Here is a 12,059-nt window from a genome sequence, read left to right as displayed (position 1 = left end):
GCATAAGCTTCGCTTCTTGTGTCAGTTGTCATTTGATCATCTTGTTAAGGTGTTGTCGCCACAGTGGACAGCTCATCAGCTACCCACCTTCTTGACCTTTGCCGCCTTCGTTCTAAAAGCCACCAGTCATTGTGTGTTACAGATTAAGTGACGACTAAAACTGAGTCCAGACTAGCACTTTGGAATTGTGTTTTATTTCCATCTCTCAATGCGAGATGTTAAGGTTTTTTTTCTTGATATTGGCAGTTTTTATTTTCCCCAAAGCAGTACATAGCTTGCAAAGAATCAGAGCAGCCCATTTTAGTTCATTAAGAATTCCTACTTAGGGACGGGTAGATAATTTGGAATTGGCATAGAGCCTCTGCTGTGTGCTTCAAAGTTCATGTGGTAGGATTTCCAATTGCCAAGCTGTGAGAGAGTACAAATTGATTGTTGTTAAATAAATTGAGACATAATTAAATACAAGGGCTTGAAAATTAAGGCTAGCCAAAGAAGCCATTGAGTTGTTCAGATATTTTGATTCCATCTATAAAAATGGATTTAGTGAATTATATAGTTCTTAAAAGGTTTTGTTGTGATTGCGTTTTTTGTTTTGTTTGTGTTTGTTTGTTTGTTTGTTTGTTTTTAACCTGAAGAGATGGACTATTTTGGAAAAGGGATGGGTTTCTGGCCTGGCCATTCACTACTCTAGGCTGGACCACTAATGCCACTCTTGCCTCGGTTTCCTCATCAATAGTGAGAATAAATAATGCCTAATTTATAGAATTTGTGTAAGGGTTAGTAAACATAAGTGACTGCCTCATTGTCTGTCCGGTGGATGGAAACTGGTACTGATTGTACTAAAATGGATTGTGGCAATTGGGAGTCTCCATTGCCATCTCATTTGGGGTAGCTTAGTTGAAAATTATTTCTATGTTGTATTAGCAGGAATGAAAATATAGTTCATTCATGTCAAGGATTAGGGGCAGAGGTGTGATATAACTGATATTCCTTGTTAAAAAGTTTCTATAGCTAAGCATGGTAGTGCATGCTTGTATCTCCACAGATCAGAAGTTTACGGTCAACTCAGCTACGTAGTCAGTTCAAGGCCAGCTTGGTACATGAGACCATGTCTCTACCACCACCAACTCCCCACCTCCCCCCCTTCCCCAAAAGTTATAAAGAAAAAAGAATCCAGTAGGACCATAAATCTTACCAAGAGGTCCCAGTATTCACCTAGTAATGTTTTTCTAGTTGTTTAAATGCCAGATTTTTTTTTTTTGCATTTTCTTATATTTGAATACTTTCACTATTGCAGGTATATAGTCATAGCTATAACTAAAAAAAAATGATTCCTCTTTGAACCACCAAAGAGGCTTAAAATATATTATGTCAGCAACGAATCATTTATCTTCAAGATGAAGAACAAAAACATGCTACAGGCTGGGTGTTATGGTACTTTTACTCCCAGAAGGTGAATCTGAGTTGGAAGCCAACTTTACCTATATAGTGAGTTCTGAACTAGCCAGGACTGCATAGTAAGATCCTGTCTCAAAAAACCAAAGCAAAACTGGCAAAATTTACTTAATGATAAGATGAAAATATTCTTTAAAGCCTACCCTCTGAGCAGGGCAGTGGTGGCACATGCTTTAATCCCAGCACTTGGGATACAGAGGCAGGTGGATCTCTGAATTCAAGGCTAGCCTGGTCTACAGAGCGAGTTACAGGAAAGCCAAAGCTGTCTTCTCAGAAAACAAAACAAAACAAAACAAAACAAAACACCTGCTTTCTGGTTTTGCAGTAGACTTTAACCTTTGTTAGAAGAGGACCCGTAAGGGAAGGGAAAGACCCCTTTGAATTGTTTGGGACTAGAGGCTGGATCCCGCATTAACCCCGACATCTGTGTCACCTTGAGGACATCTCTTACCTCATTTTTCTTCGCGTGTAACATGGAGTGATAGTGTCCACACAACATGACACGGAAGCAGTAGAATGCTGTGTGTGAGATCGAGCGCAGCACTTGTCATTTGTCATGGAGGTTGTCCAGTACATGCCAGCTTTCTGTGTTCTGTGCCTGGGGCAGGGGGACACATTATCCCGTTACCTTTCTCACTATGAACATACTCCTCTTCATCTTCTCTTTCAGGCCATTCCCCAGTACGCTATTCCTTGTCACTCCAGCTCCAACGTGGTGGTGGAGCCCAGTGGCCTCCTGGAGCTGAACAACTTCACCAGTCAGCAGCTGGATGACGATGAGACAGCAATGGAGCAGGATGTAGACAGCAGCACAGAGGATGGAACTGAGCCCAGCCCTTCTCAGAGCTCTGCTGACCGGTCCTAGTGTTCAGACACCGGAGTGCACTTTAAAGCCTGCTTGGTTACCAAGTGTCCAGGGAACCTTAACATTTGTTGTATATAAAAAAAAGCACTTTGATCAGACTTAGGCTGGGGACCTAGAAACACAGTGTTTCCGTGATGCTGCTGCAGGAGCAGTTTTAACAAGATAAAACTCACAGAGGAATGTACTTTTTAAAAAAACAGACAGAAAAAGGAAAAAAAAAAAAAAGGCAAAGGAAAAGATGCACAGCTGTGGAGACCGGCACCTTGTTGGAGCTGGGCAGAGGGAAGTTTGTCTGGCAGTGGAAAGAGACTTTCCTGTGAGCGGTTCTCCGCTGCTTTCTACTGAGCAAATGCCACCAGGAAAGCAAGGAGAATGTGAAGAGTGTGGTTTTTAAATGATGTATCTGAGCAGTTCTTTTAGAATCGTGTTTGTCTTTGCATAGCCCTGGAAGTTGATTTGCTTAACATTTTACATTTGCTCAGTTCATGAATACCTAGGAAAGTTTTAAAGAGTCCTTGCTGGAGGGTGAACAACAGCTCCCCAGCCAGGACGTGTTTGGGGCGGCTTGTACATGTGCTCCTTGGTTCTATGCTAATTTATTGTGGTGTTCCACACTTGCTTATTTATTTAATGTAAATGTTTCCAAGCAGGCTGGATCCCTTTTCCTACATGTCCTGGGAAGCGGGATCGCCTGGCCTCCCCTCCCCGCTTTTAGAGGTTTGGTTAGGAAGCAGAGGAAAAGACATTTTTAGCTCAAAGGAAATGCTTAGTTGTGTCAATGAAAATGAACTCTTCACTCATGTGACGCTCTCTTGATACCGAAGTTGCACATCCATGTTGGACTGAGACTTTGAAAACAACTTTTACTTTTGTTTAAGCCCCTTGAAATGTATGAAAAAGTTCACTTACGGTTCTAAATGTAATGTTTTTAAGTTTTTACTTTTTTAGGGTGCAGTTTGTTTACGTGCTATTTTGGTTCCGTGATTGCTGTCTGTCACAAGTAGAGTGAAGGCTAAGGGATGGGAGGTTAAGAATTTTGACAAACTGTGGCAAAGGAAACTATACTTTTCATTTTTAAAAAGTGTAAATAGAAAAGTTTTTAACGGTTTTATATGAATTTCACTATAAATAAGCATTTTAAGACTGACAGATGTTGAACTGTATGTATATACATTTATCAGCATAACTGCCCAATTTTTTGGTGCTGAAGTACTGTAAGTAGAATTTATCAATAGCCTCCTAATTTTTGCGTCTACATCTGGGAAGAAGCTGTGATGCTATAGTTAATAAACTCCCACTAGAGTGACACGGAAGGCCTCATCAGGAGCATCCCTGAGACATCTTGCTCCTGGTGCTTGTCCTCATTTCTACCAGGTGATCGTTACTCACCCATAGATGGAGCTGCTGTACAAATTTGTTTCAACCACTTTGTGACTGTTTCTAGCTAAGAAAACGTTTAACTTCTCTTGGGTCATAGATGTCTTTAAGAATCTGACTAACCTATGAATTCTCTCACCAAAAAGATGCACATGACAGTACACGTGTTAAGGTTTTGCATACAATGTTAGGGACTTGTGGGCTCCCAAGACCGTCCATGTATTCCAGGTTAAGCCCTCTGTTATGGTCAATCTATTATTTACAGATTTAAGTTTTTATAAAATAAAATATCTTTTGAATACATATTGGATCAGGACATAAGAACAAATTTGAATAAGTTATGTTCCCTCTCTACCATCAGCATGGTATACTCATGTCCCCTTACTGTGTTCCAGCAGTTAAAATACCAAATGAGTCTATTTTAATACACATTTAAAAATTGTATGTGCACATACGCACACAGGAATTATCAAGTAAGATTTAATTTTTTTTTCCTTTTAAAGGTTCTAATACCATTTAAAGCATGAATTTATGAGCAAATTGTATTCATTCCTCTTTAATGCCAAGTAAGGCTCTAATCACCAAGGATGTTAGAGCAAGCTCACAGCTTACTTACAGCAAGCTTACAGACGGGGCTGTAAGAATGATTCTGGGGTTCTTTCTCTTTTTTTAATCAGCACATATTCAGTGTATGTAGCTGTGGGCTTTGTCTGTGTATGTGGAGGGCAGAGATCACCCTTGGGGTTGTGGCTCAGAAGTACCTTCCTGGTTCCTTTCTTTTTAAATTACATTTTTATGTATTTTATATATGTGTATTTATTATGTCTATATACATCTGGAGGCTGATAGTGGGAGTCAGCTCTCCCACCATCTGGGTCCTGGGAATTTGACTCCGGTACTCAAGCCTGGCAGCAGGTGGCTTTATCCACGAAGACATCTTGCTGATCCTTGCCTTGTTTTTTGAAGCAGGAACCTAGAGCTTGCTAACCAGTCTAACTTGCTGCCTAGAAAGTCCCAGGAGCTGCCTGTCTCCACGTCCCCAGTGCTGGGTTTATAAACACAGTCATGGCCTGATTTCTCATGTGAGTGCTGGTTTTCCTGTTTGTGTGGCAAGCACCTTACTGACTATCTCCCGAGCCACAGCACTGGGTTTCTTAGACATTTTTGTGTATGTAATGTTCTTTGACCATATTCTCCAGGTGTCTTCCCCACTCCCTTTGTTTTATTTAATTTAGCCCTTTGGGCTACATTTATTTAAATGTAATTTAAAAAGAAAGGAACCAGGAAGGTACTTCTGAGCCACAACCCCCAATGTGTGAATGTTTTACCTATATGTGTGTATCAATGTACATGCATTGCCCATGAGCCCCTGGGGTTCGACAGTGTGAGGCACTATGTGAGTGCTGGGGATTGAACCCTGGCCTTCTTAGAACAGCAGCCATAGCTGTAGATGACTCTTCTTACCTGCTGAGCCATCTTTCCAGCCCCCTTTTCCCTAGGTTTCTTAAGTGGGCTGATAATGACACTGATGGCGTGTATGGATCTGTCTTTCAACACGCTTTTGCCCACATGGATAGATTATTTCTTTGTTTCATGTTTAAGTTCATAAAAGTGGTTGTAAGCTATCTCTGCTGAATGATATTTAGAGATAATGTGGTAGAGTGCTTGCCTAGGAAGCACGGAGCCCTGAGTTTGATCCTTAGCACCATAGCAAAACTAGGCAAGGTGCTGGATGCCTATCATTCCAAACCTTGGGAGGTAGAGGCAGGAGAGTGAGAAGTCATAGTCACCCTGTACCACGTCATACATTTGCCCTCAAACGCATCACCTCAGAAAAGATTTGGTTTAAGGTAAACTCTTAATAAATACCTACTGCTGCAAGTGTAACTTATGGTGAATTTTAAAGACTCCCTTTATTTTTTATTTTTGCGACAGGTCTTCCTATGTAGCTCTGGCTGACCTAGAATTCACTATGTAGACCAGGCTGGCGTTGAACTCACAGATATCCAGTTTTAACACGTAATGGGTATGGCCCAATAGTTTCTAGGATTTTTCAGATAGGGCACCCATTTTTTTAAAAAATCAATTTTACAACATTCTCATCAGTCAACAACAACAAAAAAGAACCCCAAACATCATCACCACAGCCACCTCTCTAGCCCTAGGGGCCATCCTCTCTCGGTTCCTATGGACTATCAGCTTTGGATGCCTGGTGTGACTAGAACACAGTAAATGGTCTTTTGTGACGCCTTTAACTTGGTGTCATATCTCAAGACTTGTCCATGTTGGAGCAAGTATCAGTGCTTCTTTCCTTATGGCTGTTCCCACACATGGATGTATTGCACTTTAAAAATCATCAGCAGGTGAACTCGTGTTTTACTTCTTGACTGCTATGAGCAGTGTTGCTGCAAACTCATGTGCACAGATTATGCTCAGGTTTCAATTATCCAGAGTAACTACCTTTGACCTTTTAAGGACCTGCCAAGAGTGTTTGCCACAGAGACCAAGTGTTTTACATTCACTGTAGCTGTGCATGAAACTTCTTGCTAATGCTTGCTCTTTTAATGGAGCCGTCCTAGGATGTACCTCACTGTGATTGTTAGTACACATTGCCCTGATAGCTAGTGATGAACTTTTTTCATGTGCATCTTGGTCATTGGTTTGTCTTTGAAGAGTTATCTCTTTGGTCCCTTTCCTTCTTCTTAGTGGTATTATAGCTTCAGCTGAGAATTTGTGAACTGTGAGAAATATTACTACCATTCGAAGACAAGCAATTCTTCACCTTCACCGTTACAATCTTTTGAATCAGCTCTAATTCTTTCTTTCTGATAGAACACTGCTTAGCATTCTTAACTGCATAGTCTTTTTATTGAAAGCTTGCGCTTTAAATGCATTGCTTTCTTAGGTCCCCACGATAGGCACTTGGGTGGAGGGCAGTAAGAGACAGGGTAAGTACAAAGGAAAACAGTGGCCTGGATTTGAGCCCCTGGCTCTTCTGGTTGGTCGCTTATGTGAGTGAGCCTGAGTCAGTCACATTCTCCATTTCCATACTATAAAGTCTAACCTTGGGACTCTTAAAGGCTGGGCAGTGTAAAAGTGCCATGCAAGAAGGTAGGTGTTGCATGTGTTTTGAGCGGTCATGCCATTCCATTAGTCACAGGCAACAAGGGCTTGAGAAGTTAAAAGGTAAGAGAGCTCGCAGATTAAATGCAAACGGAAATAGCCCTGAGGCAGGCCTTACCACCTTCTCTATAGGAGCATGGTTGTGCCATCCAACAGGGCTGGCCTGTGGCAGGGTGGGAACTTGGGCTGTGTGACATTCATCAGCCATAGGCAGCTTCCCACAGAGGTCCTTGACTCAGTGGTTATTTTGTTTTTAATATTTCACAAATCCATACGAGGAGGTATGCACAAGACCTTTCCCAGAAAGGCTGGGGAGAAGTTGGCTGCCTCTGCTTTGTGGGTTTGCAGGCTTCTGTGTCGAACTGTATATTGAAAAGGAAAGAAACAGGCGCAGATTTGGAGTTGCGGGAAGGCTCACTCTGTCTTCTATGCTTACGAGTTCAGAGTTTTTCTTTAAGGCAGGCGGGCCTGGGCTTGCGTCCTGATATGCCACTTGAACTTAACGCTCCAAGAGGTGGAAGACTGTAGAGGCTGGAGTCCTTGCTCTGTGTTACCTGATTTCTTCAAGAAGACTTTGCTACATACAGAAGTTGCCACCCAGTTACTACTATGGGTGGTGGAAGGATTCTGTTTCTTCCTCTTCCATGCGTCCTTGGCATACATTTGCAGATGTTGAGCTGCAGGTGTTCCAGACTAGAGGAGTTTCAAGCTAATAAAGGGTACATGTGAATCGAAGAACTACAGCTTAGTGCAGTAAGTGCCAAGAATGCTGAGGGGAAATGCTGAGTGCTAAAGAAGGCTGTAAATGGGGCTGCTAGAGAGTGTCCCTCAGAGAAACATGTCGCTACAGTATAACAGAATAAGAGTTACACAAGAAAAGGAGGAAAGCTGTCCAGGAACAACCAAACCCAGAGTGGTAAGAGGAGAAAATGGAAGTGGAATTGTGTTATGACAAAAGTTGTGTGTGTGTGTGTGTGTGTGTGTGTGAGAGTGAGAGAGAGAGAGAGAGAGAGAGAGAGAGAGAGAGAGAGAGAGAGAGAGAGAGAGAGAGAGAGAGAGAGAGAGAGAGAAGATCCTTATCTACCAGAGCTGGTAAAGTGAACATTTGGTCGTAGTCTTTAGATGTTGGTGCATAAAAACAAAATGGCATTTCTTGATGTCACTCTCAGTTTCTTACATTGTTTTAAGAACCTCTTCAGTTTATCCCATTTGCTGCTTCCATGCTCCGCACTTGCTTGGAGTCTCTCTCACTCAGGCCTCAGAGTACAGCTGAATGCCCCCTCCTCCATTCTTGGTGTCTTGTGTCAGTGCTCCGTTATTGGTTTTAGATGCCTACTAATCTTTATAAGACTCAATAACTCAGTAGTATTCCCACTGGTTTCTGGCTTCTTCGAATGCTATGTTCATTAGGATTTGTGCTCAGCTTATGGTCCTCATGCAGATTTCCTATGCTGTAGCTACAGCCTCGCCTCTCAATGCTGTGTGGACAAAGGAAATCCAGTCAATTTATAGATGAGTGTATCATTTGTTTTTTAAATCAATGAAGATGAACGTGTGATTTTTCTCCTTTTTGTTCTATTAATGTGTTACTATGCTGGTTTTCTTATGTGGAGCTAACCTTTGATTCCTGGGTTAAATCCCACTTGGTTATAGTGTTGATACTTCCACCGTATTGAACTAAATTTACTAACATTTTGTTGAATTTTGCTTAAAGGTTGTTGGTCTGTACCTTTTTTTTTTTTTTTTTTTTTAAATGTCTTTATCTGAATTGATAGGAATATTGAGCTTCATCAAATGAGTTAGGCACTTAGTTTTTGGACCAGTTCGAGAAGGATTAGTGTTGGTTCTTTTAAGTGTTTCATAAAATTCACCAATGATGACATCTGGTCTTAATTTTTTTCTTTGGAGGGGTTTGATTAGTGAGTCAGACTCTTTATAGCTACCCTCAGCCCCATCTCCATCAGTTTAGGTTGTTTGTATGTTTCTAGAATTTTCCCATTTCATCTGTAAAAAGCTTGTTGATGTGCAATTGTTCCTAGTTTTGTTTTGATCTTTTTCACTTTTGTAAGATTACAGGAGTGTCTCTACTTTCATTCTTTCTCCCCCCCCCCCACCCCTCCCACTCCCCCTCTTCCTCCACCCCCAGCCCCCCACCTCGACACAGGGTTTCTCTGTGTAGCCTTGGCTGTCCTAGACTCACTTTGTAGACCAGGCTGGCCTTGAGCTCACAGAGATCCGCCTGCCTCTGCTGTGCACCACCATACCCTGCTCTACTTTCATTCTTTACTTCAAGCATGGCTTTTGCTGTATTCGTGTGAAATTTGGCATTTTGTGACTCCATTGGCTGTAGGTGTTTTTCCAGTGTCCTCTGCAGTGGTTTAGGGTGCGCTGCTTCATCTCCGCATGTGTGGACTTTCCAGCTTTCCTGACAGTGACTCCTAACTTGATTGCCTTGTGTAGTCGCAGACTTCTCAACTTGTTTTGAGCTCTGTCCTCTAGCCTAACGTGGTTTATCTGGGTAGTTTTCCATGTGAACTTAAGAATATGTCTCCTCTGATGAGTATTGCATCTTTTCAGAGCTAATTGGTCTGTAGAGCACGTGTCCTCTTTCCTCATTGATCCTCTGTCTAAACATCTTGTCTGTTCCTTGTGTGGGGGTGGGGAGTGTTCCAGACATGGTCTCGCTACATACCCCTGCCTATCCTGGAACTCACTCTGTAGACCAGGCTGGCCTCGAACTCTCCTAGAAATCTGCCTGCCTCTGCCTCCCAAGTGCTGGGATTAAAGGTCTATGCCACCACATCCAGCTCTGTTTCTTATTAAAAGTGTTTATTGGCATCTCCACAAATCTTCACTATTGTAGAATATCTTCCTTTAATTCCATTAATATTGACTCATTTTGGGGCATAACACCATACAATGCTGCATAGTGCATATCCACTAACAAGCCATTTACCAGTATACATTGTCCTTTGTCTCTTGAAACAGTGTTTGACTTAAAGTCTCCTTTGTCTCATTTCATATTGTAGCCACTTTTGGTTAAAGTTTATATGTACTACTTGTTTCCATCTTTTCACTTACAGTCTGCTGGGTCACAAGTGGACCTTTTGTAGACTGTAAATTAGATTGTGGTTTTAAATGTTATTCTGATTTTGCTTTCTCCCCTCTTCCACATAAGGAGCAGACCTAGGACCCTTGGACATACTGACCAAGGGCTCTACCACTAAGCTGTACTCCAGCCCTAGCTTTAAGACCAGAGGTTTTAGCTTGTTTATGCTTAGTGATTACCAGTGAGGAACAGCTTCTACCATTTCGTCTGGGTTCCACTTGTCTTACAGCTTCTTTTCTCCTTTGTCTCCTCTATTTTAACTGACTTCTTCATTCAGTTGTTTCTTGTGAACTGTCTTCATTCCTCACTCATTTTTTTGTGTACATTTTAAGGCTTTTTTTTTTTTTTTTTTTACTTCTAAAATTGTATCTTTCTCACAGAGAGAGGCGAGTGCATGTGCCATGGTGCACCTACAGAGGTCAGAGGACAACTTACATGTTGTTCTTCCAACATCTCCTTCCACCATGTGGGGCCCATGGATTAAACTCAGGTTGTAAGGCTTGGGGAGCAGTACCTTTGCCCACGGAGAAATTTTTTTTTTAGGATATTTAGTTTCCTTTTGGTCACTGTGGGAATAATATTGAATGTTCTAAATATGTAGTGGTCCAGTTTGGATTGATAGCAATATAACCTCAGAACTGCTATTCCCATATAGCCTTCCCTCTCTTTATGTTGTCACAAAGTGTATTTTTATATACCCAGTAACACAGATTTATAATGGTTTTCATACATTTGTCATTTAGCTTATGTAAATCATTGTCTTTTAAGCCTCAGGTTTCTCGGGGTGTTTGTTCGTTTTGGAGACTGGGTCTCACTATGTAGTCCTGGCTGGCCTGGGATTCACTTTGTAGACCAAGCTGGCCTTGAACACACAGAGATCTGCCTGCCTCTTCTGGGATGAAAGGCATTTACACCCAGCCAGGTTCTTGTTTGTGCCTGCTAGCTGTTGGGAGCGGTAGCAATCCATTCGTCTAGGGCCTTTCCTGTGCTTCTCATGGATTGTTTTCTTCCTCATCTTGTGATTACTGAAGTCTTTGTTTCTAGCTGGTGTTCAACTGGTGTTTTGCATGTTTTCTTGGATTCCAGGGGCTAAACAGTCAAAACTCTTTGTAGATTGCTTCTCTCCTCTGGCCTTTCAAGCCTTACTCATAGACTTCCACAAATCCTAGGAACCTACTTAAGGTGACAATTTCGGTTTTCTGGGATGAGTGTGTTCAAGTTCCCTCTCCTGGGAGGTGTTTTTGAGTGTCTGCCTCCCCAGGAAACACCCCTGCCTCTTCATCCTGGGCTCAGATTGATCTGTCTATCTTAAACTTGAACCGGTTTCCCTTTGGCACCTGCGGGCTGTTCACAGTGTGGCAGGACACTGCTGATGGCGTACTACAGGCGAGCATGCCTGGCACCTTTATTCTGCTTCTAGAGCTGGAACTGAAGTCCTACAGTGGGGACATCTTTCCTGCCCCCTCCTTGTAGCAAAATATACATAACTTGAAATTACTTACCATGTTGACTGTTTTAAGAACATTAATGGGCTGGGCATGGTGGTGCATGCCTTTAATCCCAGCACTCAGGAGGCAGAGGCAGGCAGATTGCTGTGAGTTTGAGGCCAGCCTGGTCTACAAAGTGAGTCCAGGACAGTCAAGGATACACAGATTCTGTCTCGGGGCTGGAGGGTGGGGATATTTCAGTGGCATAGTGCATTTACAGTATTGAGCCATTACCATTGTCCGTCACTAGAACTTTTCCATCAAGCTGTCCCCTTTACACAGTGGCTTCCCTCCCCACCCCCCAAGTTCCTGGTAAACACTCTGAAGTTTTGAAGTTGTCTTCTTCCTTTACTGGGTATTTGGCTGTTGCTGTAACTCACTGTTTTCTCGAACTCTGACAAGGCTGCTTCTCACATTCTCTGCCTAGTTTCTGATGCATCCGTTGGGGGATGGGAGCATAGAATATCTTAATGGCAGCACTCAACACCAAGCTATTTGAGATTGGCACCTTGGAAAAAGTAGAATGGCCATGGAAACAGGAAATGATGGCAGGTTCTTCACCTTGGGGAGTGAGGACAGGGCTAAGTTTGACCTCCATTCAGGTCAAGGTGCTTACTAGACATCAAATGCAAAGGCATTTGAT

General features: G+C 42.3%; 1 protein-coding gene across 1 annotated transcript in view; it reads left to right on the top strand.

Moving 5' to 3' along the window:
• The window catches only part of Emsy (EMSY transcriptional repressor, BRCA2 interacting), a 70,670-nt gene extending 68,159 nt beyond the window's left edge, over positions 1-2,511 (top strand). Inside the window, exon 22 of the mRNA XM_051148998.1 lies at positions 2,126-2,511. Within this exon, the coding sequence (XP_051004955.1) occupies positions 2,126-2,320 (195 nt within the window). The 3' untranslated portion in view covers positions 2,321-2,511. The remainder of the gene's footprint in view (positions 1-2,125) is intronic.
• The last annotated feature ends 9,548 nt before the right edge of the window (positions 2,512-12,059 follow it).

The sequence above is a fragment of the Acomys russatus genome, chromosome 7 (genome assembly GCF_903995435.1).
Source record: "Acomys russatus chromosome 7, mAcoRus1.1, whole genome shotgun sequence".
In the NCBI taxonomy this organism is placed as follows: domain Eukaryota; kingdom Metazoa; phylum Chordata; class Mammalia; order Rodentia; family Muridae; genus Acomys; species Acomys russatus.
Note: the sequence above shows the minus strand (reverse complement) of the source record. Positions and strands in the feature narration are given on the sequence as shown.